The sequence below is a fragment of the Nyctereutes procyonoides genome, unplaced genomic scaffold (genome assembly GCF_905146905.1).
Source record: "Nyctereutes procyonoides isolate TBG_1078 unplaced genomic scaffold, NYPRO_anot_genome, whole genome shotgun sequence".
In the NCBI taxonomy this organism is placed as follows: Eukaryota; Metazoa; Chordata; class Mammalia; order Carnivora; family Canidae; genus Nyctereutes; species Nyctereutes procyonoides.
In genome coordinates this window covers 11,278,920-11,301,880 of record NW_026575140.1, presented here as the reverse complement: position 1 = coordinate 11,301,880, position 22,961 = coordinate 11,278,920, and the positions used below count along the sequence as shown (strand labels likewise).

The window sequence follows — 22,961 nt, the reverse complement described above, 5'->3', positions numbered from 1 at the left end:
GAAACCATCAGTAGCGTTTTTTTCACTTGGCTCTTTGGCAACAGAGCTGGATTATCTTATATCACTCTTTTAAAGATTTTATTTATTGGAAGGGGCAAAGGGAGAAGAAGCATACTCCCCACTGACAGGAGCCCAATGCAGGGCTCCATCCCAGGACCTGACCCGGGATCATGACCTGAGTCACCTCGGCACCCCTGTATCACTTGTAGTGTTAACCCATTCCTAACAGAAATTCATAACTAGGAACTTGCAGCCATGGAGATTTTGATTCCTTAGTGTTTTACAAAATTAACAGTATATTATAAACCAATTAATTTTCTAAACTAAGCCATGCAAAGATAAGTAATAATATGCTAAGTAGTAATAAGCCAGGCTAGGAAGTAACAGAATTAAGATAGTTCATCTTTTAAAACCTGTGTTAAAAAAATAAAAAAACCCTCAGTGTTTAAAAAAAATAGATATATATTTATATATTATAAATATATATTTATAAGTATAATTATTTATTATATATATATATATATATATAAAACCTCAGTGTTAATGGCCATTGTTATCATGGCTATTTACTCACGTGTTCTGGTGCTGCTGGATTCCCAGCAAACTGGAGAGCTTCTGTAGCACCATATCTATCACTGCACCTTCTTTCAGAGTCTATTGAAAGACAGGAGAGAAGTGAGTGAATTAAATTAAAATTGATGCTAATGTTGGAGGGGGAAGGTACCAAAAGAATAAAAAAGTGTTAATAGTAAAGATACTGTTTCTTTTAATTTACTGTCAGGCATTGGAGTGTGTCTGCTACTTAATAATTGAGGACCAGCTATTTATAGTAGATTTAGAATATCATGTAGTTAGTCTTGGTAAACTGGGTGTCCTATGAAAATGACTGCCAGAGCTAAAGGGACTATGCTGATACTGTGCATTATGTCAGCAACAATTCAGCTTTTCTAATGATAAAAATCATGACAAATTTATATTTCAGTTACTGAGTTAGTTACCTACCTTAAGGGACTTTCTTTCTTTACCAAAGGCCATGAGAATGACTGAAACAAAAAGGTTAATGATCACAAGTACCATCAAGAAGACACTGGTGATGATCAGAAAGGAGCCCAGGATTGGGTCTAAAGCGATAACCTGGGAAGAGACAATAGAATATTTTGAATTTAAATATTGACAGTTTAATTTCTACTTTAAAAATATAAGTTATATGCTAACATTTGGGATATATTCACATAAAATATTTGCTGGAAACTAAGGAGAACAAAACTTTGAAAATGCTTTTGAGTGGACAGAACTTCACGAATGACAAACTTGATGGGTATAAAAATAATTGACACTTCAGAGCTTTCACAAGAAAGGTAAGTCATAGTGGCACTATAAATGATTCAAAGCCCATATGAATTTTGGCAGTTCTGGAAAATGTAACTAAACACAGAAGCTTGAAGGAGCGAAAGCATATTGAAAGAATAAATATCAGAAATCCTAAAAATTCTGCCATACTAAGAACCTCTATAAACACAGGAGCATTCCAATAGAATTAAACAGGTTAACCATAAAAAACTGGCTTTTGTTTTAGTTTTGGGTTTTTTTTTTGGGGGGGGGGGTTGTATGCTATGTTTAAAAGTATGAGGACTGAGTTTTGCCATTCTTTTTAGCATAGACCATTCTCAAATACAGGGTTACTCTTAGAGTAGTTGCTATAAGTATTTTAATTTACATGTGTAACAAATGATATTTATTTTCCCATGGTATTGGCTCATTCACTACTGCCACTAGGATACTGTTTAAAAAACAGCAGCAGCCTAACAACTCAGGATGAATGCTTATAATACCACTGGTGGAAATCTTCTGTATGACCAGATATTGCTTAATTATAGATACTTTTAGGTCAACCATATAACTTGTAAAATCTGAGTCTGTGTTGCTAAGACTTGTCCCTATAAGTATACTCCATTTTCCCTTCATATCATATGATTATGATTAGAGCAGAAAAGGGTTTAAGTAGAAAAGGTGTTAGCAAAAGCTTATTGTTTTGTTATTTCCTTAAGAGTCTTAGGGAATGAAGCTTTCACCCTTGGAATGCATAAAGTACTAACTGAACCTAAAACCATAAAAGTTCTTTTGTAGATCTTAGGTGAGAACTTTTCACAATAGAAACTATTAAGAAACTGTAAACTTGCCATTTTTATTCCTAACACTTGAGTTCTAGATTGTTCAGAAAGTTAAACTTCATGAAAGTCTTAAAAGAGTTCAACTAATTTAAATAGCTTATGTCCTGATCAAACCTATATATTGGGCGAGGTACCCAAATCCTCAGGGAGAGAAGAGCCTCTCTGAAATGAGCATTTATTAATTATGAACAGAAATATTGCAGCTCTTTTTGGAATTGCATCTCCCTATTTTTCTTAAAAGTCACTTTTTAAAAAGAGATTATTTATTTATTTGTTTTTATTTATGATAGTCACAGAGAGAGAGAGGGGGGGGGCAGAGACCTAGGCAGAGGGAGAAGCAGACTCCATGCAGGGAGTCCGATGTGGGACTCCATCCTGGGACTCCAGGATCACACGCCCCGGGCTGAAGGCAGGTGTTTAACCGCTGAGCTACCTGATGTCCCAAGTCACTTTCATTGTACACTTTAAAGGGCCACTGAGAAAGCAGTGGGACGCCTGGGTGCCTCAGCAGTTTAGCATCTGCCTTTGGCTCAGGGCGTGATCCCAGAGTCTCAGGATCGAGTCCTGTAGCAGGCTCCTTGCATGGAGCCTGCTTTCCCTGTGTCTGCCTCTCTCTGCCTGTGTGTCGCTCATGAAAAAATCTTAGAAAAACAAGCAAACAGCAAATAATGTTATTAATCTGGCTAGGTTAGAGCATAAATTCAGGCCCGGGGGTCCTGGCAAAAAGATTGTCAGGAAATTGGGACTAGGTGCTTGGAAAGGACACATTTCTGAGAGTAATAGCCACTCAAGTCATATGCATAGGTAGCTCCATAACATGGGAAGGCAAAAATATCTACACGCTCCCCCTTTTCTAGTGTGCAGTGGTACAGAAGGGACTGGTTTTATAAGCAAATTCTCCCCGTAGGTATAATAAAACAAATGGAATCATTCCTGCCGGGAAACCAGGATGGTTTTCACCTCCTCGTGATGAGAGATTCCCATTAGGAGACCAACAACAGTCACTGCGGAGCTGAAGAAAGTTCTGTAGTCAGAAATGCTCCATCCGAACAGCAGGTTAAACTGAAAAGGAGAAAGACTAGTCAGAGGGTAGAGCACTGTAGAGCTGACTTCAGTTCTTTCCCACCTGGCTTGATAAGGAGCCCAACATAGGACCAAGGGAATGGAAGTCAAAGAAATGCCTTAGTGGCCATTCAAATCTCTATGCTTTAAAAAGAAAAAAAATTCTCATAATTAACGTAGCATTTTTATATCAATTTATTTGGCCTTCACATCAACCTGTGAGCTAAATTTTAGCAGATGAGACCAATGTCTGCATTAAATCATATTGCTAATTAAGTATGAAGCTACGACTACAAACCAGCTTGCTTACTCCACTGTTCTTTCCAGAACTGTCAACTTGAACTGGTGGTTTTCCCTACAGTGCTTTCTCAGGGAAGGAGTGTGATTCCAAAGCCAGAGCATTTAGGAAAAGCCAGACACTGGGAATGAGGGCTTACAGCAATGGCATAGCCCGTCAGCAGGATGAGGATGACCAGCAAGAAGCCCACCACCTCGTCCCAGGCTTTGCTGAGTGTTGTACCGATGACCTGCAGCCTGGGGATATGGTGCATCAGGTTCCACAGCCGAACAGTTGCCAACAGAACCAGGAAGCCCATAAGGTGAATGGCTGCTGAGTTTACTTTTATTGCCTCACGGAAGCTGATGAACCTGTACCAAGGAAGGCCGACAGTTAGCAGAAGTGGATGCCATCTGCCGCAGTGCTTCCCCTGCTGACCTGCAGCAGCTCTGTGCGTCCTGTTAGGTCAAACACTTGTTGATGTAAGAACTCTCCTTTCCAGCGTGGCCTCTGGTCCTTGTGGATGTTAGACCATTGGCCAAAGATCATGGATTTGGTTGGGAGACAGCTGAAGAAACCCTGAAATACGACCCCTAGCAGATTACTCAAAATTCATCCTGCAAATCAAGGGCAGCTTCCTCCACTGCTCTGGTTTGAGTTCAATCCCTCCTCTCCTTCCTCCTTAACCTAATGAGATGTGCCATTATGCTAGTCTGTTTTCCATGACACTTTAATCCTATATTTTCTGGGAGTAATTGATTTAATAGGTTTAACAGTGCTGAAAGCCGAAAGATGATGAATAAATGACATGAGGAGTGTTAATGTGAGGAACATACTCATAATCTTGTGTTGCAGCAACTAAGTAGGTTACTTGGAAAGACTCCCATAGATGGAGCAAGTTGGCGCTTGATCACAATGGCTTCAGTGTCTAAGGCCGAGGCAGTGCCATACAGCAAGATGGACTCCCAACTGTCAACACCATTTAAACTGTACAGACACTGTGTCTCTGCATAAGTGACCCTCTGTAAGGCTAACCTGGGACAGTTTCTCATTACACAGATTAGCAATCCACACTACTAGCCACTGAGAAAGTAAAGTACCATGTGGCAATACTTAGTCTGGGAAATAGATTTCTTCTCCATGGGAAACACCGAGAAGGTACCTAGAGGGGCACCAGGATGTCTCTTATTAACAGATACCCAAATGAATGAACATTCCTACAAAGAAAGCAACCCTCTTTGGATTTAGAAAATGCACTGTGTTGTGATTTTATTTAAAGGAGTTTTTTTTTTTTTTTAAGATTTTATTTATTCGTGAGAGAAAGAGCAGCAGAGACAGGCAGAGGGAGAAGCAGGCTCCATGCAGGGAGCCTGATGTGGGACTCGATCCCAGGACTCCAGGATCATGCCCTGAGCCAAAGGCAGACGCTCAACGCTCAACCGCTGAGCCACCCAGGCGTCCCTATTTAAAGGATTCTTTGGCCAGGGTGCACAGTATAACTAATTCCAGCTCCTTGCTATGTGAAATTTAAATGCATTATCCTTGACAAGCACATACCTATTATAAAGGCAGAAGAGCTTTTCAATGTGATTAGCAATACAGTTTCTTGTTTTCTCAGCTGTGGACATTAGTCCGAGGTCTATGTTTAACTGGTATTCTACAAATATAGGTCTGTAAAGCAGTGGAGGAGGAAGGGGACTTTGAAAGAATGCTTCTGTGTAACCGTGAAACTTTAAGCATTGAAAAGAAATAGCTTGTGCTGCTCAGGCTTCTTACCTGTCACGGTCATAGTGGTACTGTGCCATGTTTTTCTTACACAGAGAAGTAAGCTTCACCTCCAGACCCAGGAGGACAAAGCTAATAAGGATTATGCTCATGTCCAGAATGTTTCTTTTCCTAGTGAAGAACCTCCACCTCTGCTGTTTCAGCCGATGACCCTACACACGGACACCACAGTCACTACTGCTTGCCTTAGGGATTAGCCAGGTCTTTCCCTAATGAAATATTTTAACACCAGCAAAAGACTAAGCTGGGTACTTGTCAAATCTAACTTGGACACAATGGGTTATGGTCTTGGTTCTGCTCTAGAGTCACAAAGAGCTGTGGCTTACAGAAAAGGTGGCTTCCTCTAATACAACTTTCTTGGATATGTTCATTCCTTCATTCAGGTTGCTTAAATTTAAAAAGGTCTCCAAATTAGTTATTGGGCCTGAAGATGTGTTGACTTAAGATCAATTCGCTCTTGGTGCCATTACCTGTACTTTTGAGTATTTGTTCATATTTTCCATTCTTGCTATTACCTTATATAGAGATAATGCAACTGTACAAAAAATAGTATTCTTTCTACAGACTTAATTCCTTAACTCTGGGAAACTGGAAGAGCTACTTGGTAGAAAGCCAATCAGCCTTTAGCTGAATTCAGGCCCTGGAAAGGAACAAAGTCATAGCCATTAATTCTAGTAATAGCTCATTGTGGAGCTCCCTGGATAACATGGGAAACCTTAGAATTTCTTACATCTAACACTTTAAATTCACCTGTATAAAAATAAATAAATAAATAAATTCACCTGTATAAAGGCACAGTAACAGACTAGTAGGTAGTAGATGACTTGTGAGATGACAGACCAGGCAAAGTCCTTCTTTGCCTGAAAGGAAGTTAAAGTGTCCAACCTCAGCGAGGTGAAGAACGTACCTAACAACAACAAAAAACACCTGTGAGTCAAAAGTCTTCAAAGCTTGTGTCCTCTTCCTTTCAAACTCTGAAATGAGTGCAGCTGTTCCTGGATTATCTATTTTTTTTTTTTTTTAGAGTTTATTTGAGAAATAGAGCACATGTGTGGGGAAAGAGACTCTCACGCAGACTCTCTGCTGAGCATGGAGCCCAACAGGGGGCCCAGTCTCACAAACCTGAGATCATGACCTGAGCTGGACACTTACCCGACTGAACCACCCATGTGCTGCCCTGGATCACCTATTTCAAATGTTCCTGAATCTCTACATTTCACATGGTATTTCCTCTAGAGCTGTCATGGATATTAACTGAGATCATGCACGCAGTCAGATGCACTGACTAGTTGTAATAGTGTTTGGAAGAGAACTGATGACTACAATATAAAGTGTGGAGAGAACGGAATTTAAAGCTATTTAAAATAGATTTTCAGGGAGACCTGAGAGGCTCAGTGGTTGAGCGTCTGCTTTCAGCTCAGGGCGTGATCCCGAAGGCCTGAATCAAGTCCCACATCGGGCTCCTTGCAAAGAGCCTGCTTCTCCCTCTGCCTATGTCTTTGCTCCCCGCCCCCCGCCCCCGGTCTGATGAATAAAATCTTTAAAAAAATAAAATTGATTTTCAGAAATTAGTATGATGAAAGTGCTTTGAGCCACTTCAAATTTAGCTACTTTCTAAGTATAAAGCATTAATACCCAGTGAAGACTAAGAGTATCCTGGGAATAGTCATTTATATAAGGATAGACTAAAAAGCCTCAGATTCCAGCTAGGACAGTGAGATTATTGTTTGCAAATTCATGAAAGGTGGGGCACCTGGGTGGCTCAGTTGGTTTAGCGTCTGCCTTCAGCTCAGGTCATGATCTCGTGGTCTTGGGATAAACCCTTGTCAGGCTCCCAGCTCAGCGGGGAGTCTGCTTCTCCCTCTCCCCTCTGCCCCTACCCTCCCCTGCCACTCCTGCTCTCTCTCTCTCTCTCTCTCTCAAATAAAGAATATAAACTTTCATAAAACCCAAAAATATTAGAATTGTGTAAGAGAAAGTACATTTGAGAATAAAATTAATTCCTACTTCATATCGTTAGCTTTTAAGACTGGGATTTTCCCATGTTTACTTTTTAGCCCTATTTATTTTCTTGTTAGTTACCAACAATAAAAAAAACCTTATAAAGACCACAGGAAGCCTTCATAAAGCTTCATTCAGAAGGAAGTACAGAGGTCTACGCTGAGTATAACACTGCTGATCAGAAGTAATGCCTGGTAGTAAATGGAAGGCTACTAGTGGCAAGTTCTGGGGATGACAAGACGGAGAGGAAGCTTGGTTAGGAAAGACTTCCTGTTAAAGGTAGGGGAAGTGAATATACAAGTTTCCCTCTCATCTCATTAAATGCCACTAAAATGATAGTGAAAGGAAAAAAAAACCTCAAAGTAAAAGAAGAGGGTAGATGACAGCAACGAAGTGTTGGAAGCTGGAAAACAGAATGACACCAACAGCAGATTCAAGAAAGCTGAAACCAAAGTCAGCTGTGTAGGAAACCCAGAAACAAGCCTGGAAAATTGCCAGCATCATGTACTTCTGAAGGTCAGGTGGGACTGAAAATAGAACTGATTGCAGGATCCCTGGGTGGCGCAGCGGTTTGGCGCCTGCCTTTGGCCCAGGGCGCGATCCTGGAGACCCGGGATCGAATCCCATGTCGGGCTCCCGGTGCATGGAGCCTGCTTCTCCCTCTGCCTGTGTCTCTGCCTCTTTCTCTCTCTCTCTCTCTATCATAAATAAATAAATAAATAAATAAATAAATAAATAAATAAATAAATAAATCTTAAAAAAATAAAATGCAAGATAAAAAATGATAAAGGTTGCTTGATACTTCTTGGACAGAATGAGATTTTTTCTTCTAGGAGGAGTTTGGAGATGAATCAATGATAGATCCATGCAAAAACAGGCAAATGAAAAAAAAGGGTAATTATAAATTCTAAGGAAAATGTAGAAGAAAAGAAATTGTAATATATGGTTCATCTTTGAAAAATCATTTATATAATCACAATAATGGAAATATTAAACCATAATTATTACTATATTGGGAGAATAAGGAAAGCTAAAAGAGAGTGTGTGTGTGTGTGTGTGTATAATATGTGGGTATAAGAAAGTTAAATGTTCATCGTAGGAAGAAAGAGATAATATCTAAAACTGAAAATTCATGAAATAGGTAATAAGCATGTTAATTTTTAAATTTCAAAGAACCAGTTAAAATAGCTGGAGCTAACTGTCTCTGGGAATAAAGTAGGGAGGAAGAGAAGATGTCTAGTTTTGGCATTGAACTATTTTACTTTTAAAATTATGTATTATAGGGAACCCCGGGTGGCGCAGCGGTTTAGCACCTGCCTTTGGCCCAGGGCGCGATCCTGGAGACCCGGGATCGAATCCCACGTCGGGCTCCCTTCATGGAGCCTGCTTCTCCCTCTTCCTGTGTCTCTGCCTCTCTCTCTCTCTCTCTCTCTGTGACTATCATAAATAAATAAAAATTTAAAAAAATAAAATTATGTATTGTAACTTTAATTAAAATACTCTATTTTATTTTTAAGATTTTATTTATTTATTCATGATAAACCCACAGAGAGAGAGAGAGAGAGGCAGAGACACAGGCAGAGGGAGAACCAGGCCCCACACAGGGAGCCCGACATGGGACTCGATCCTGGGTCTCCAGGATCATGCCCCAGGGCTGAAGGCAGCGCTAAACCGCTGAGCCACCCGGGCTGCCCAAAATACTGTATTTTAATGGTATAAAAGAAAGAAACAGCTCCGAAGTACCCAGGTCAGAGGGAGAGGAGAGACGAGACCTTCATACCCATGTTGTTGGACTCCAAAATCAGGGTCACTACGCAGAACAGGTTCACATTAGCATTGAAGACCACAAATTCCACAAAGAGGCTTTTGGTGCAATGGTCAAGCCAGTGGCTCTGTTCAAGATGCTGCAGAACACTGGGAAAATAAAGGGGGACAGGGCCAGCGACTTTCTCCATTTAATCCTGCAAAGGAGAAAAGTGCCCTGGCATTTCCAATATCACATACCAGTTGCAAAGCTGCATTTCCAAATCTAGTTTACTTATAAAATATTATTACTAATGCTCAAACTTTCACTACTGTAAAATATAAGTTTAGAAGACTATAAAGATGAAGGTTTTCATAATAGCATTCATACTAGGATTAAATGATTGAGAAAACGTATGTGGTGCTAAACATCTAGGGTAGGATTATTTTATGTCAACTACCTCTATTACTCTATTTCTACTTCTAAATGTTAAATGGTACTCTTTATTTATTTATAATTTTATTTATGTATTTGAGAGAGAGTGAGCAGGCCAGAGCATGAGTGGTGGGGAGGGACAGAGGGAGAGGGAGAAGGAGACTCCCCACTGAGCAGGGAGCCCGACCTGGTGCTCAATTCCAGGATCCTGAGATCATAACCTGAGGTGAAGGCACATGCTCAACTGACTAAGCCACCCATGTGCCTCTAAATGCTACTTGTTATGAATAGCTATTCAGTTTTGGGAAGTGTGAGGAGTGGAAATGTCATTATTTGGTTGGCATCATTGTTTTTGAGTAAATTCTTGATATAAATTTAAATGAGAGATAATTTAAGCCCTTTCATATATAATGACAAAGATTCTTATCACATAGACATTCAAAACCACTCTAAAGTCTCCGGCAATTTGACTCTGAATTTTGAATTGATTGTGGTTCATGAAGGGCAATGTTACCTGTTGAATTTGAAGATTACAGTTTGCCTAAACAAGAGATATCTGAATTGAAACTGGTAGGTATTTTCCCAGACGAGAAAAAAAAAATGAGTCTTGGAAAACTGCCAAACTAAAACATACCTGTAGTTTGAGGTTGAACAAGGAATCTTTAAACTAAAAGATTGCCTTAAAAGCCTAAGAAGTGTCTACAAGTGTTACAGACAACAGAGTAGCATTATAGCAGCTGTAATTGTCCCAAGAATGGACGAATGGACATATCTTGGTTCCCTTGTCCAGGGCTCAGGCTTGCTCACCTGATTGCAGTACTGGAGCTTCTTCCAAGTTTCACAACATACCCTCCTCCTGAGTAAGTGGCATGTTCCCCTTGGATAGGATAGCCACCCAGTATCTCTTGATTCTGATAATGCCAAATGCTGTCTGATTTTGTGATGTTTGTATCAGGGGGACCCCAGTTTACTCCATAGTTCTCTGTATCCTCTTGATCTTGGGGAGATAGCTTCACTTGTTCATGGGGAGACATTCCAGTTGGAAGTAGTACGGCACTGGGAATGCGAATCTGACGAAGCAGAACATTGCCCAAAAGAAAGGAGTTCCCATCAGCAATAAACCCTAACAAAAGAGTACAAGAAACCATTTTTATAAATGTTTCATTAAGTTAGTAACAGAAAATGCACATTAAAAAAATCTTATTTGAGAGAGAGAGAGAGAGCACGCACGTGCACACAAACACAGCGGGATGGAGGGAGGAAGGGAGAGGCAGAGGGAGAAGCAGACTCCAATGCAGGGCTTGATCCCAGGACCCTGAGATCATGACCGAAGGCAAAGGCAGAGACTTAACTGACTGAGCCACCCAGGTGCCCCCAAAATGCACATTTCACCACTATTTTAAAAAACATAATTGGAATTTCTAGCTAATGCAACCAGGTAAGAAAAAAGAATAAGAGGTATAAAAATAAGGAAGTGAAATGATCATAATTTATAAGTGATACATAGATGATCTAGAAATCATGAGAATCAACTGAAAGGCATCAGCAAGATGATGAAATAGGAGGTGCCCTTGCTTGTATCTCCTCTCAGCAACAATAATTTGGCAGCCAGCTGCAGATGAAAGTGCCTTTGTGGGAGCCGTGGGGTCCAAAGGTAGGGAACAGTGAAACTCCAGTGGAGCCCAAGACCAGCAAACCATTCTGGGAAGGCAGGTCCATGCCCAGATGGCTGACTCACCCACTGTGGTCCTGACAACAGACCAAGAAACAGCTCTGTCCCCCTGTGGACTTGGCCACAACACCTTTAGGTCTTGGTCCTGCCACCAGCACCATATGCCAAGGGACCCAGGAGTCACTCCTGCCAGTGTTTCAGGTAACAGGTCTGCAGACCTTAGTCCTAACTGAGCGCCAATCCCTCTCAGACACAGTCCAAGGGTCCCTAGAGGCAAGCTCACCAAACTCAATCTGTCTAAGGATCCTGAAACGGCCCTCAGCTGGACGTGGCTGCAGTACGTGAGCAGACCTGCTAGTCCAGAGACCTGCTGGGAGACACACCTGTCAGTGCTCCTGGAGACAAGCCTACCAACCTTGTCTGACTTCAGATCCTGAAACTTCCCTCTAACTTGGCTCCAGGCCATCCCAGCCATGGTCAGGGAGCAGTCCTGCCCACCAGGAGACCTGATGGGGACACATTCATATATCCCTTCAGAACCAGGTCTGTAGACATTAGCCCTGGCAGTGGATCCAGAAGAGGCCTGGGACTCAGTTCAGTCCCTCTCAGCCACAGTCAAGGGCCCATCCTGCCTGCCCAGGGGCTCACCCAGTGACCTCGAAGGAACCCTCCAGAAATCTGGTGGGAACCACACTCATTCTTGTACCTGGTAATAGGCCTGCTCTGCTCCAACCCTTGTCCCATGCCAGCCCTTCTGAACATGGTTCTGTAGTTAGGCCTGTCCACCCAGAGACCAGAGCAGATCCATACCCACCTGAGCCCCTGGTGAAAGGCCAGGAGGGCGGGACGGCTGGGATAGGAGGGAGGGACTGGATGTTGCTGGGGGCGGGAGCCTTCCCCTGTAAGCTCAGGAAGGGGTCTGGAATTGTAAGTGGGATAGGACTTATCCTATCAGATTTATGTTTGAAAACAGTACGATGGGGAGGACGGAATGAAGAGGGGCACGAGCAGAGACAAGGTTGTCCAAATGAGAGGTGGGAAATGGTACCTTCCTCTAGTTTTGACCTGCATTTCTCAAGACTGCTCTTGCAAAGCCTGTCATCTACTCTAAAGCTCTGGGTATTGTCTGAAAACACCAACACTCACCGGGCTGTTGGGGACGTGAGTAGACTCTTCTGCAGTGCTCATGGGAGTGTTAATCGGTACAATAAAGAAAAGACTGGCAGTAGCTTTTTAAATTAAGAATGTATGCACATTTTAGCACATTCAAGGTATTCATCTTGCAGATATTATTTGCATGCTCTCTCTCTAAAATAAATCTTTGAGAAAAAAATAGGGGCACCTAGGTGCTCATGCTTTCATTCTCTCAAATAAATGAACAAAATCTATAGAAAAAAATAACATTAAAAAAATTGAAAGTAAAGATTTGTTAGTAGTTGAAGAGATAAATCACATTAGGGGCAATTGGTACTGCTTTCACCTCAGGTCTCCTTCATTATATTCCTTTATCTGCAGATTGCTGTTGTTCTTCCTCAGCCTGTCTGGGTAACTCATGGACGCTCTGTGGTTCCGGTAGCCAGAGCCTTAATCGCCCCAGTTAAAGATAATGATGGACACTTATCCAGTGTATACTATGGGTCAGACATTGTTCTAAGATCTACGGAATTTTTAATCTTCATGTCAATCCTATGGGGCAGATCCTAACATTATCCTCATCATATGGATGGGGAAACAGAGGCACAACAGATTGTAATTTACCCAAGAACACACAGCTAATAGGTAGAGCACCAGGATCTGAACCTCATCAATCTGACTTCCAAGTCTGTGTCTTTGGACACCATACTGCAGAGCCAAAGACTCTAAGAGGAAGATCATTCCTATCATGATGACACTAGCCTTAGCCACCCAGGGTTCGATTCACTTTTTATTTGGTCAGTACTTTATTCAGCACAGAGTTACAGATCGCACATACAATGTGCCCTGAACCTAGAACTGTCACCATCCAAAACTGAACTAGAAAGAATCAACATGCAGGGCATCTAGGTGGCTCAGTCTGACTCTTGATTTTGGCTCACGTCATGATCTCAGGGCTGTGTGAGATTGAGCCCATCATCTGAGCCCTGCTGGGCTCAGTGCAGAAACTGCTGGAGATTCTTTCCTTCTCCCTCTGCCCCTCCCTGCACGGGGGCACTCTCACTCCCTAAATAAAATAAATATCTTAAAAAAAAAAAGAATCAATGTACAATGCATAGGAGTTGCCATCTGTAAAAACTCTTCTAAATGCACTAAAACCACCTTTATTCAGATAAGTCTTTTAGGTTTCTTTCCTTAGAAACATAGGAGATGCTCTAGATCCCAAAAGGAAGCCATCAATCCTGAGATAAATGAACACAAGTTTCCAGAATACAGCTTACTTAAGATTACGACAAAGTGGGCAGCCCGGGTGGCTCAGCAGTTTAGCGCCACCTTCAGCCCAGGGCGTGACCCTGGAGACCTGGAATTGAGTCCCACATGGGGCTCCCTGCAAGGAGCCTGCTTCTCCCTCTGCCTGTGTCTCTGACTCTTTCTCTCTCTGCATGTCTCTCATGAATAAGTAAATAAAATCTTTAAAATAAAAATAAAGTTACGACAATTGGTAGCTGGTAGAAAACATTGAACACGAAGCATCTGAGAAGTGGGTTATGTGTCCATACCTCTGTAATCCCCATAAAGGCTAGGAAGGAGGGTGTGATTGGCCCACAGGTAAAAATGCTTCAGAAGTCTGATCTCTGAGAAACGGCGGGAAAAGCTCTTCCGGAGAGCTTGATGGAGGTAAAACCTATTGGAGTTCTGTGCTGAGTAGACTGTGGTCATCAACAAGATAAGGAAGAGGACTTGTACTAGGATAGGAGAGGGCAAAAATAAATCACAGTTGAGGGGTTAGCTTCGAAATTCTCTACACCTTCTCCCTCATGGTTCCTAAGCCTTGGCAATTCCATATGGTTCAACCTAACAACTGTAAACAGATGAGTCAGCGTATCTAGCACATAGTGGTACCTACAAATATCTACAAATATTGACATATTTCTTCCCAGAATTATTCTGCCACTATTCAGAAATTTTACCTGAAATAAGATACACAAAATCCACATAAAAATTGTTGTATTTTCGGGATCCCTGGGTGGCGCAGCGGTTTGACGCCTGCCTTTGGCCCAGGGCGTGATCCTGGAGACCGGGATCGAATCCCACATCGGGCTCCCGGTGCATGGAGCCTGCCTCTCTCTCTCTCTCTGTGACTATCATAAATAAATAAATTAAAAAAAAAAATTAAAAAAAAAATTGTTGTATTTTACTTTTTAAAACTAAATGCACCCCTGCCCCCAACCTATCTTTCTCTCTAGCTATCTATGGAGTGTGTTCACAAGAAAGGGAAGGCAGATTAAAAACAGAATTGGCCTTTTTTGGTCCAGGAAATTTGATAATCCAAACACTCACTGGATGTGCCGAACCAGTTCCCCTGCACTTATAGGAGAGCCAGTTTTGAAAGCATATTCATTTCCCCCTCCAGCCTGTGAAGCACACAGAGCAATCTGTGTTATTAATTTCTGTTTGTGGAGGAAAGGACTCATTCAAGCCCATGTGGACGTCTCACAACTCCCAAGTTCCCATTTACCACACCACCTTAGAGTGCATATTTTTTCAAGGTGAGTACTTTTTCACTGTCCTCTATTTTCTTTTTCTTTTCTTTCTTTTTTTTTTTTTGGCCTCTATTTTCATTTTCTTCTCACACCCTCGTGGCTGGGAAACATGCTGCAGGGTTGACACATTACTGGTTGCTCTCCATACCCAAAATATCTCCTGTCAGCTTGAAGAGTTTCTTCTCTTTCATGGTTCTTTCTGGGCGCTTAACTGGACCGTTGGCAGCTGGAGCTACATAGATGGGGTTATTCTTATCTCTTGAGCCAGGTAATGGTGAGCATTTTGCTGTCAAAAACGTAAATGAAGGCCAAAAAGTAGTTATATTTCATTAAGCAGTTATTCATCAACAATTGGTGAAACTCTGTGAGTACCTCCTGCTAAATGCTGAAAAAAACAAAGAATAAAGCTATCTTCATGGCACTTCTCAAACTATCATGAAGGATTTAAAAAAAATTGCAGTCCACTGGGGATTGATTTTTTTTTTTGATATTTATGTCTCTGAGAGAGAGACAGACAGAGAGGTATGGGGGCAGAGGGAGAGGGAGAGGGAGAGAGAATCTTAAGCAGGTTCCACCCTGCACTCAGAGCTCATCACTGGGTTCCATCCCTGAGCTGAAACAAAGAGTTGGTCCCTCAACTGATTGTGCCACTGACCCAGCCCTGGGTGCTGATACTTTTATAAAATATATTAAAAATTAATAATTGGAAAAATGAAGTAAAATAGGAGTATGTAAAATCCAAATGCCACTTTGAAAATTAGACACAATATGTCTAAAACTGGTCTGTTCAATTGCTATAAAACTTTCTACATGTGTACTCTCAATTTCTGTACTTATCTTAGATGAGAAACAATTTTTTTTAAGATTTATTTATTTATTTATGATAGACATAGAGAGAGAGAGAAAGAGGCAGAGACACAGGCAGAGGAAGAAGCAGGCTCCATGCCGGGAGCCTGACGTGGGACTCGATCCCAGGACTCCAGGATCGCGCCCTGGGCCAAAGGCAGGTGCTAAACCGCTGAGCCACCCAGGGATCCCCGAAACAAACAGTTCTAATCAGCGAACCACGTGGTGGGAGTACTATTCTATAGCAGTGTTTTTCAAATTTCAGTGGGCACAGGAATCACATGGGAATTTTGCTCAAATTCAGATTCTGAGGTGAGAGCCAAGATTACACACTTCTGAAAATTCCAGGAGATGCCAATGATGCTGGTCTGCAGACCACCCTGTGAGAAGTATCCAGAGACATGTGAATCAAGATGGAGAGAAAGAAGGAATTAGAAGAGGACATAAAACTTACCAGCAAGTATGTGCCTAGTGCTTGGGGAATCACCAAAGAGAAAATAAACCTCCCAAGGAAGTCAGAGAAGATATCAGAGTGAAACTTGACATTTGTTTTGAAGGATGAGTCAGATACAATTCTCCAAATGAACATGAAAAAAAAAAAAAACCTCTTAGGCAGAGGGAATAGCAATTCAAGAGCACAGATAAACGAAAGGAGAACTAGGAAGGCAGTTGGAAATCAGATTAATTTTTAAAAATCTTGTAAGTAATTACTTACCCTTTAGTAATGTGTTTACCACCGAGCTTAAGAAATAGCTATCGCATGGGGTGTCCAGCTGGCTCAGTTGAAAGAGCATGTGACTCTTGATCTTGGGGTTGTTTGAGGCCCATGTTGGGTATAGAGATTACTTAAATAAAAATTCAGGGCGCCTGGGTGGCTTAGTCAGTTAAGCATCCCGCCCTTGATTTCAGCTTAAGTCATGATCTCAGGGTTGTGAGATCGAGCCCAGCATTGGGCTCCATGCTGGGCCTGGAGCCTGCCTAAGACTCTCGTCCCCTCTCCCATTGCTCATGCTCACTCTCTCTTAAATGAATGAATGAATGAATGAATGAATGAATGAATGTAATTGCCATTTATAAAGTCTGATAGTGTTCATTTGGGATGGTATCCCTTCCTTTCCTTCAGAGAGCTAATCTAATCCTGAATTTAAGTTTATAATTTTCATGCATTTCTTCATTAAAAAAATTTATACACGTGTGTATATATATATATATATATATATACACATATATATATGTTTGTTTCCCATAATTAAAGAATTGTGTTAGTTTTTTAGCTAATCATTGTGTTTGTGAGGTTCACCTGCACGATAGACGTAGCTTATTTAAAGGACAGTTTCCCTCAGGCTTAGTGACTGAATGTGAGAAATAGGAATTTAGGATTACTCTGACCTTTTTAGAGAGTGGGGATGTTCTTCTTAGAAAGGAGGAAATATATAGGCATCTGGATGGTGCAGTTAGGGTTAAGCGTTTGACTCTTGGTTTAGGCTCTGGTGATGATCTCAGGGTCTGGAGATCTGGCCCCACATTAGGCTCTGTGCTTGGCACAGCATCTGCTTTGGATTCTCTCTCCCTTTCCATCTGCCCTCTTGCTCTCTCTCTCTCTCAATAAACTTTTTTAAAGCATGAGAAAATATAGTCAAGAAGGGGTTTGCAGGGCAGGCCATCCTGATTGGAGAACGTCTGATTTGAGACAATATGAAGGTATCCGATACAGGTGGTGAGTGGTTGGAAACAGCCCCCGGGCCTCAAGAGTGAGAGAGATTCGGGAGGAGATGTAGGACACAGACACGGAGTAAAGCGCTGAGAGAGCGTGAGTGTCGGTGAGGCACTGGTTTGTCTCAGGCAGTGGATGGAGGAGGAACAGCCAGCTATTGAGAGGCAAGATTCCTGTACAGAAAAATCTGAGTCAGTGACATGGCTGGATGTCCACTGTTCTGATATTTGTTCTTTGCAAAATCAGATGCTGGTAGTTAGAGAACTATTGGAATTACCCACGAGTGCCAAGATCCTCCTCGTCTGTTGTTCCTTCTCTTTGGTAAGCCACGGCATCCTGCTCAGCATCAGGGAATCGAACAAAGCAAGGAAGATCGCCTAGACAGGAAGACCGTAGGAGAAGTTGACACCGTTACACAAAGGTGAAGGTATAATTCATGCATTTCCATTATTTGGCCCTTTACTACCATGGAAAACTGAAAATTAGGGAGTTTCGTAATAATTTTTGCATAACCAGGGACCTGGTTAATACAATGTTTATATTTGTATTTCTGCCTGCAGTCCTTAGACTGCTTGGCTAGGAAAGCTTAAACTATTGAATGATTTGTGATGATCCTTGAAAGTTACTTAAGAACACCTGTCTTAAAAAAAAAAAAAGTAAAAGAAAAAAAAAAGATTTAAAGAACACCTGTCTTTGCATGATCTCAGATGAGCCGGACGGAGAAGCTACACTTTTTTTTATAAAAGATTTTATTTATTTATTGATGAGAGACACAGAGAGAGGCAGAGAAAAAAATTAGAGATTTTAAGAAAATCTTAACATTTGGAATATAAACTATCACTTTTAATATATCCAGACTAGCTTTCACATCACTACATTTTTTAAAAAGATTTTATTTATTCATGAGACACACAGAGGGAGAGGCAGAGATATAGGCAGAGGGAGAAGCAGGCTCCCTGTGGGGAGCCTGATGCAGGACTTGATCCCAGGACCCTGGGATCACAACCTGAGCTGAAGGCAGATGCTCAACCACTGAGCCACCCAGCTGCCCCCATCCTTAAATTTTCTTTAATATTTTTAATGGTTCCCTGGCATTCCATTATATGGCTATGGCTATCTCATAAGTAAAGCAGTGTCCTATTTTTGGGCATTAAGTTGTTGCCAATTTTTTAAAATATATTTTTTATTTTTTTATTTATTTATGATAGTCACACATAGAGAGAGAGAGGCAGAGACACAGGCAGAGGGAGAAGCAGGCTCCCTGCACCGGGAGCCCGACGTGGGATTTGATCCCGGGTCCCCAGGATCACGCCCCGGGCCAAAGGCAGGCGCCAAACCGCTGCACCACCCAGGGATCCCTTGTCGTCAATTTTTAAAAATAAAGTACTCAGAATTTTCTCAGGATAGGTCTTTAGTATTGAAGCTTATTTACTCAAGGGATGCAGAATTTGAAGGCTTTTCCTCTGTTAGCACAAGATTTTTCCTCAACCAGCAGTGAATGCCCATTATCTCTGGTATCACCATGTACTATCATGTTTTTACCACTTTCATTTATTTTTTAAAGTTTTATTTATTTATTTTAAAAGATTTTATTTATTTACTCATGAGACACCGAGAGAGAGGCAGAGACACAGGCAGAGGGAGAAGCAGGCTCCATGCAGGAAGCCTGATGTGGAACTCGATCCGGGACTCTGGGATCATACACTGAGCCAAAGGCAGACGTTTAATCACTGAGCCACCCAGGGGTCTCTAAAGTTTTATTTATTTAAGCAATTGCTACACCCCATGTGAGGCTTGAACTCAAAACCCTGAGATCAGGAGTTGCAGGCTTCACTGACTGAGCCAGCCAGGCACCCGTGTTGCATTTACATGTTGGCTGGTCCACTGACTCTTTCAGTTACTTTTTTTTTTTTTAATGTCACAGGTGTTTATGGCTGGGAGACAAGGAGATAACAAAGCTATACACTTTGCCCTCTGCACCTAATCTGGATAACAAGTGGCCATTCATCCACACGCTTTGAAAGAAGTGACACAACTGGTCACTGATCATGATGCACAGATGTTATTTAGGTAGTGATCTGTGGACTGAAGAGCTAGCAACAAGTAGTTAGAACTTTATGCAATCACTCACGGGTAAATGATATTTCAGCTATGTTGCTGAGACACTGGTGTTATTTAACTAAACCATGTACCTAAATTCATGTACACGGAAACACTCCAAAGCAAGGACTGCCTGAATGCAAGCATGTGTCACCTAAGAACCAAGACATTCTCCTATCATTATCACACTTAAGGAAATTATCAATAATTTCCTACTCATATTTAAAATGTCTTATTTATTCAAAGGATCTAGAACACTCCTCCATCATTAATTTTTTTCATGATACTGACTTTTCACAGAAGCTATTATTCAGAATATTACCCCAAGTATGATCTACGGACTAGTGATCACTGGGAAATTGTCAGGAATACAGACAGGTCAGCCCCATTCCAGAACTATCCTCCATTTCAGTGTGCCTGGGTGGCTCAGTTGGTTAACTACCTTTGGCTCAGGTCATGATCCCAGGGTCCTGGGATAGAGCTCTACATTGGGCCCCTTGCTCAGCAGGGAGTCTGCTTCCCCACCCCCCGCCCCATATACATGCTTGCTCTCACTAACTAACTAACTAACTAACTAACTAACTAACTAAGTAAGTAAGTAACTAAAAAAACCCAAACAAACCTGATTATGCCTGGAACTAATTGAGGCCTTTCAATATAAATTCAGTATTTCTTTGCAACAGTGGATTGTTTAGTTTTTTTTTAAAGCTTTTGTTTATTCATGAGGGACAGATTGAGAGAGAGAGAGAGAGAGAGAGAGGCAGAGACACAGGCAGAGGGAGAAGCAGGCTCCATGCAGGGAGCCTGATGTGGGATTGGATCCTGGGACTTTGGAATCATGCCCGAGCCAAAGGCAGACGCTCAACCATTGAGCCACCCAGGGCGCCCCAGATTGTTTAATTATTAACACTTCTACTGCATGTCAAATACGCTTAGACTACTAAGTCTCTTCTTTCTTATTCAGTATTTTTAAATCTGTACTTCATGTTTTACATTATTTTTGTTTGTATGATTTTCCTGGTCATTAATTTGAGTCTCACTAGTGACATCTCCTTCAACTCAACTTCTGAATTTTAAAGGCTGGTAAATCACATTTCATTTCTGTGTTTGATATAACTGAATTTCCTTAAGAGATCTTGTTATTTTGTCTTTCTACTCCAGCAGTTCTTTTTTTAAAGAATTTTTAAAAATTTAAGTGATCTCTATACTAAGTGTGGGGTCAAGCTTACAACCCTGAGATCAAGAGTCATAGGCTCCACTGACTGAGCCATCCAGGCACCGTATCATCCTCCAGCAGTGTTTCATTAAGACCTACCTACTCCTTGTTCTCTCCAGGGTTGGTGGGTCTCAAATGGGACTGTACACCAGAATCACTTGGGAAGTTTTAAACGTGCTGGGCCTTGGAATCCATCTCCAGAGATTACTATTAAATTGGCCTGGAGTGAGGCCTGAATGTCAAGAGTTTTAAGAGCTCTCCAGATTTGCTTGTGGGAGTTCTGGCCCATCCTCCAGGGTCCTTAAAACAGAAGCAATCCTGTCACCAAAAACAGGATATGGAAAACTCTCCTGGACAAAATTCAGTTTCTTCAACAAATGCACTGTGACAAATAGCAAGAATAGAGAGTGATGTGTGGACTCAGTATAAAAAGTACTTAAGAGACCAACTAATTGCAACACATGGACCTTATCTGAATCTTGATCTGAACAAAGTAAACATAAAATAAACATTTATGAGACAACTAGGAAAACTGGAACATTGATTTTAAAAAAACGTGATAAAATACAGATAACAAAAACTTACCATCTTAACCTTTTCATAGTATAAGGTATGTTCATACTGTGTAAATATTAAGACATTAGTGTGATAATAGTTTTTATATTTATGTTTTTAAAAGAAATGTCTTTATCTTTTAGAAATATATACACTAGGGGGATCCCTGGGTGGCTCAGCGGTTTAGTGCCTGCCTTCAGCCCGGTGCCTGATCCTGGAGTCCCTGGATCGAGTCCTGCATCGGGCTCCCTGCATGGAGCTGCTTCTCCCTCTGCCTGTCTCTGCTTCTGTGTGTGTGTGTGTCTCATAAATAAATAAATAAAATTTTAAAAAATATATATATATACACACTAAAATACTTAGAGATAAAAGGATATGAAGTAAGGGTTTTTTTTCCCCTCCCAAAACAGATCAAGCGAGACTGGCTTGTTTTTGGTAGTGAAGTAATTATTGTAGCTGGCTAACAGAATAGTAGAATTCATTACACTATTTTTTCTTTTTTTTAGATTTTATTTATTTATTTGTGAGAGACAGAGAGAGAGAGAAAGAGAGAGACAGAGACTGAGAGAAACAGAGAGAGGCAGAGACACAGGCAGAGGGAGAAGCAGGCTCCCTGCGCGGAGCCCAACGTGGGACTCGATCCCGGGACTCTAGGATCAGACCCTGGGCCGAAGGCAGCGCTAAACCCCTGAGCCACTCGGGCTGCCCTCATTACACTATTCTCTACACACTTCTGTGGGCTTGACATTTTTCTTAATGAAAAGTTTTTAAAAATTAAGTTTTCTGGTGGGTTTTTTTTTTTCAAAGTAATTTATCGTCGATTGATTTTTTTACTTGACCTTTCCTAACTTGGCAATCTTTTTCTGCTCTGCTTCTATTACTCACTCCATCAGTTCTCCTTAGTTTTTTCCATGACTTCACACATATCTGAAATTTCATTCTGCCTATTTCTGTTGTTTTCTTTTTTTTTTTTCTTTTGTCAAATTGTCAGAACCATGAGGCACTTTAAATTGACACCCAAGGATCTCATTTTTCTGAGCTACCTGCAACCACAGGGGGCCCTGGGCTGATACTATCTGCTTTTCACATACTTTTATTGGCTGGCTGATGACAATGTTTTGAAGCACTGATAGTATCACTGACATCACCCAGCTGGTTGCTTGGTCTTTGGTCAGTTCCAGGCTGTAAAGTGCAGTAAAAAAGGCTGCAACCAGGCTAGTGACACCCAGACAGAGCCAGCAGATATAAGTCACTCCTCTGGGCAGGCTGTAAGCGATGGGCTCCTTCCCTTCTTCTGGGCTCAGGAGGGGGAAACTGGTGACCTCCCTGCAGAAGAGAGGTTAAAGGAACCATCTGAACACCAACAGTGGGGAGAGAGAGGTTCGGGATGATAGCAGGTGTTCAGGGAAGCCAGGTGCCGGGCCTTACCTGGAGGGCCCCTGCTCGAGGTGAAGAACACGTGTTTCCAAGAGCTTCTGGAGTTTTTGCAGTTGGTTGGTGGCATCTAGGACGTCACAAAGCTGGTCGGTCTGAGTGGGACCCACGGCACTTAAGTGAGAATGGAGCCGCTGCACAACTCCCAGCAGGTAACAGCAGAGATGGTGGTGGCTATCAGGAACCACTGCAAATACAGGCCAGGGCTCACACTTCTGCAAGTGGGGGGTCAACAGATAGTGCTCATGGGCAGAGAGCAGCAACTCATTCAC

The 22,961-nt window shown here is 41.7% G+C and overlaps 1 protein-coding gene across 1 annotated transcript in view; it reads right to left on the bottom strand.

Annotated features, from left to right (window-relative positions):
- Positions 1–22,961, bottom strand: part of PKD1L3 (polycystin 1 like 3, transient receptor potential channel interacting) — a 65,468-nt gene that overhangs the window by 3,334 nt on the left and 39,173 nt on the right. The window contains exons 21-33 of the mRNA XM_055305012.1: positions 22,684–22,876; positions 22,347–22,581; positions 17,662–17,761; positions 14,973–15,110; positions 13,841–14,026; positions 10,283–10,598; positions 9,077–9,210; positions 6,078–6,202; positions 5,287–5,447; positions 3,671–3,881; positions 3,132–3,233; positions 1,003–1,134; positions 575–654 (exon numbers count right to left, since the gene is read on the bottom strand). Of these exons, the coding sequence (XP_055160987.1) occupies positions 575–654; positions 1,003–1,134; positions 3,132–3,233; positions 3,671–3,881; positions 5,287–5,447; positions 6,078–6,202; positions 9,077–9,210; positions 10,283–10,598; positions 13,841–14,026; positions 14,973–15,110; positions 17,662–17,761; positions 22,347–22,581; positions 22,684–22,876 (2,113 nt within the window). The remainder of the gene's footprint in view (positions 1–574; positions 655–1,002; positions 1,135–3,131; positions 3,234–3,670; positions 3,882–5,286; positions 5,448–6,077; positions 6,203–9,076; positions 9,211–10,282; positions 10,599–13,840; positions 14,027–14,972; positions 15,111–17,661; positions 17,762–22,346; positions 22,582–22,683; positions 22,877–22,961) is intronic.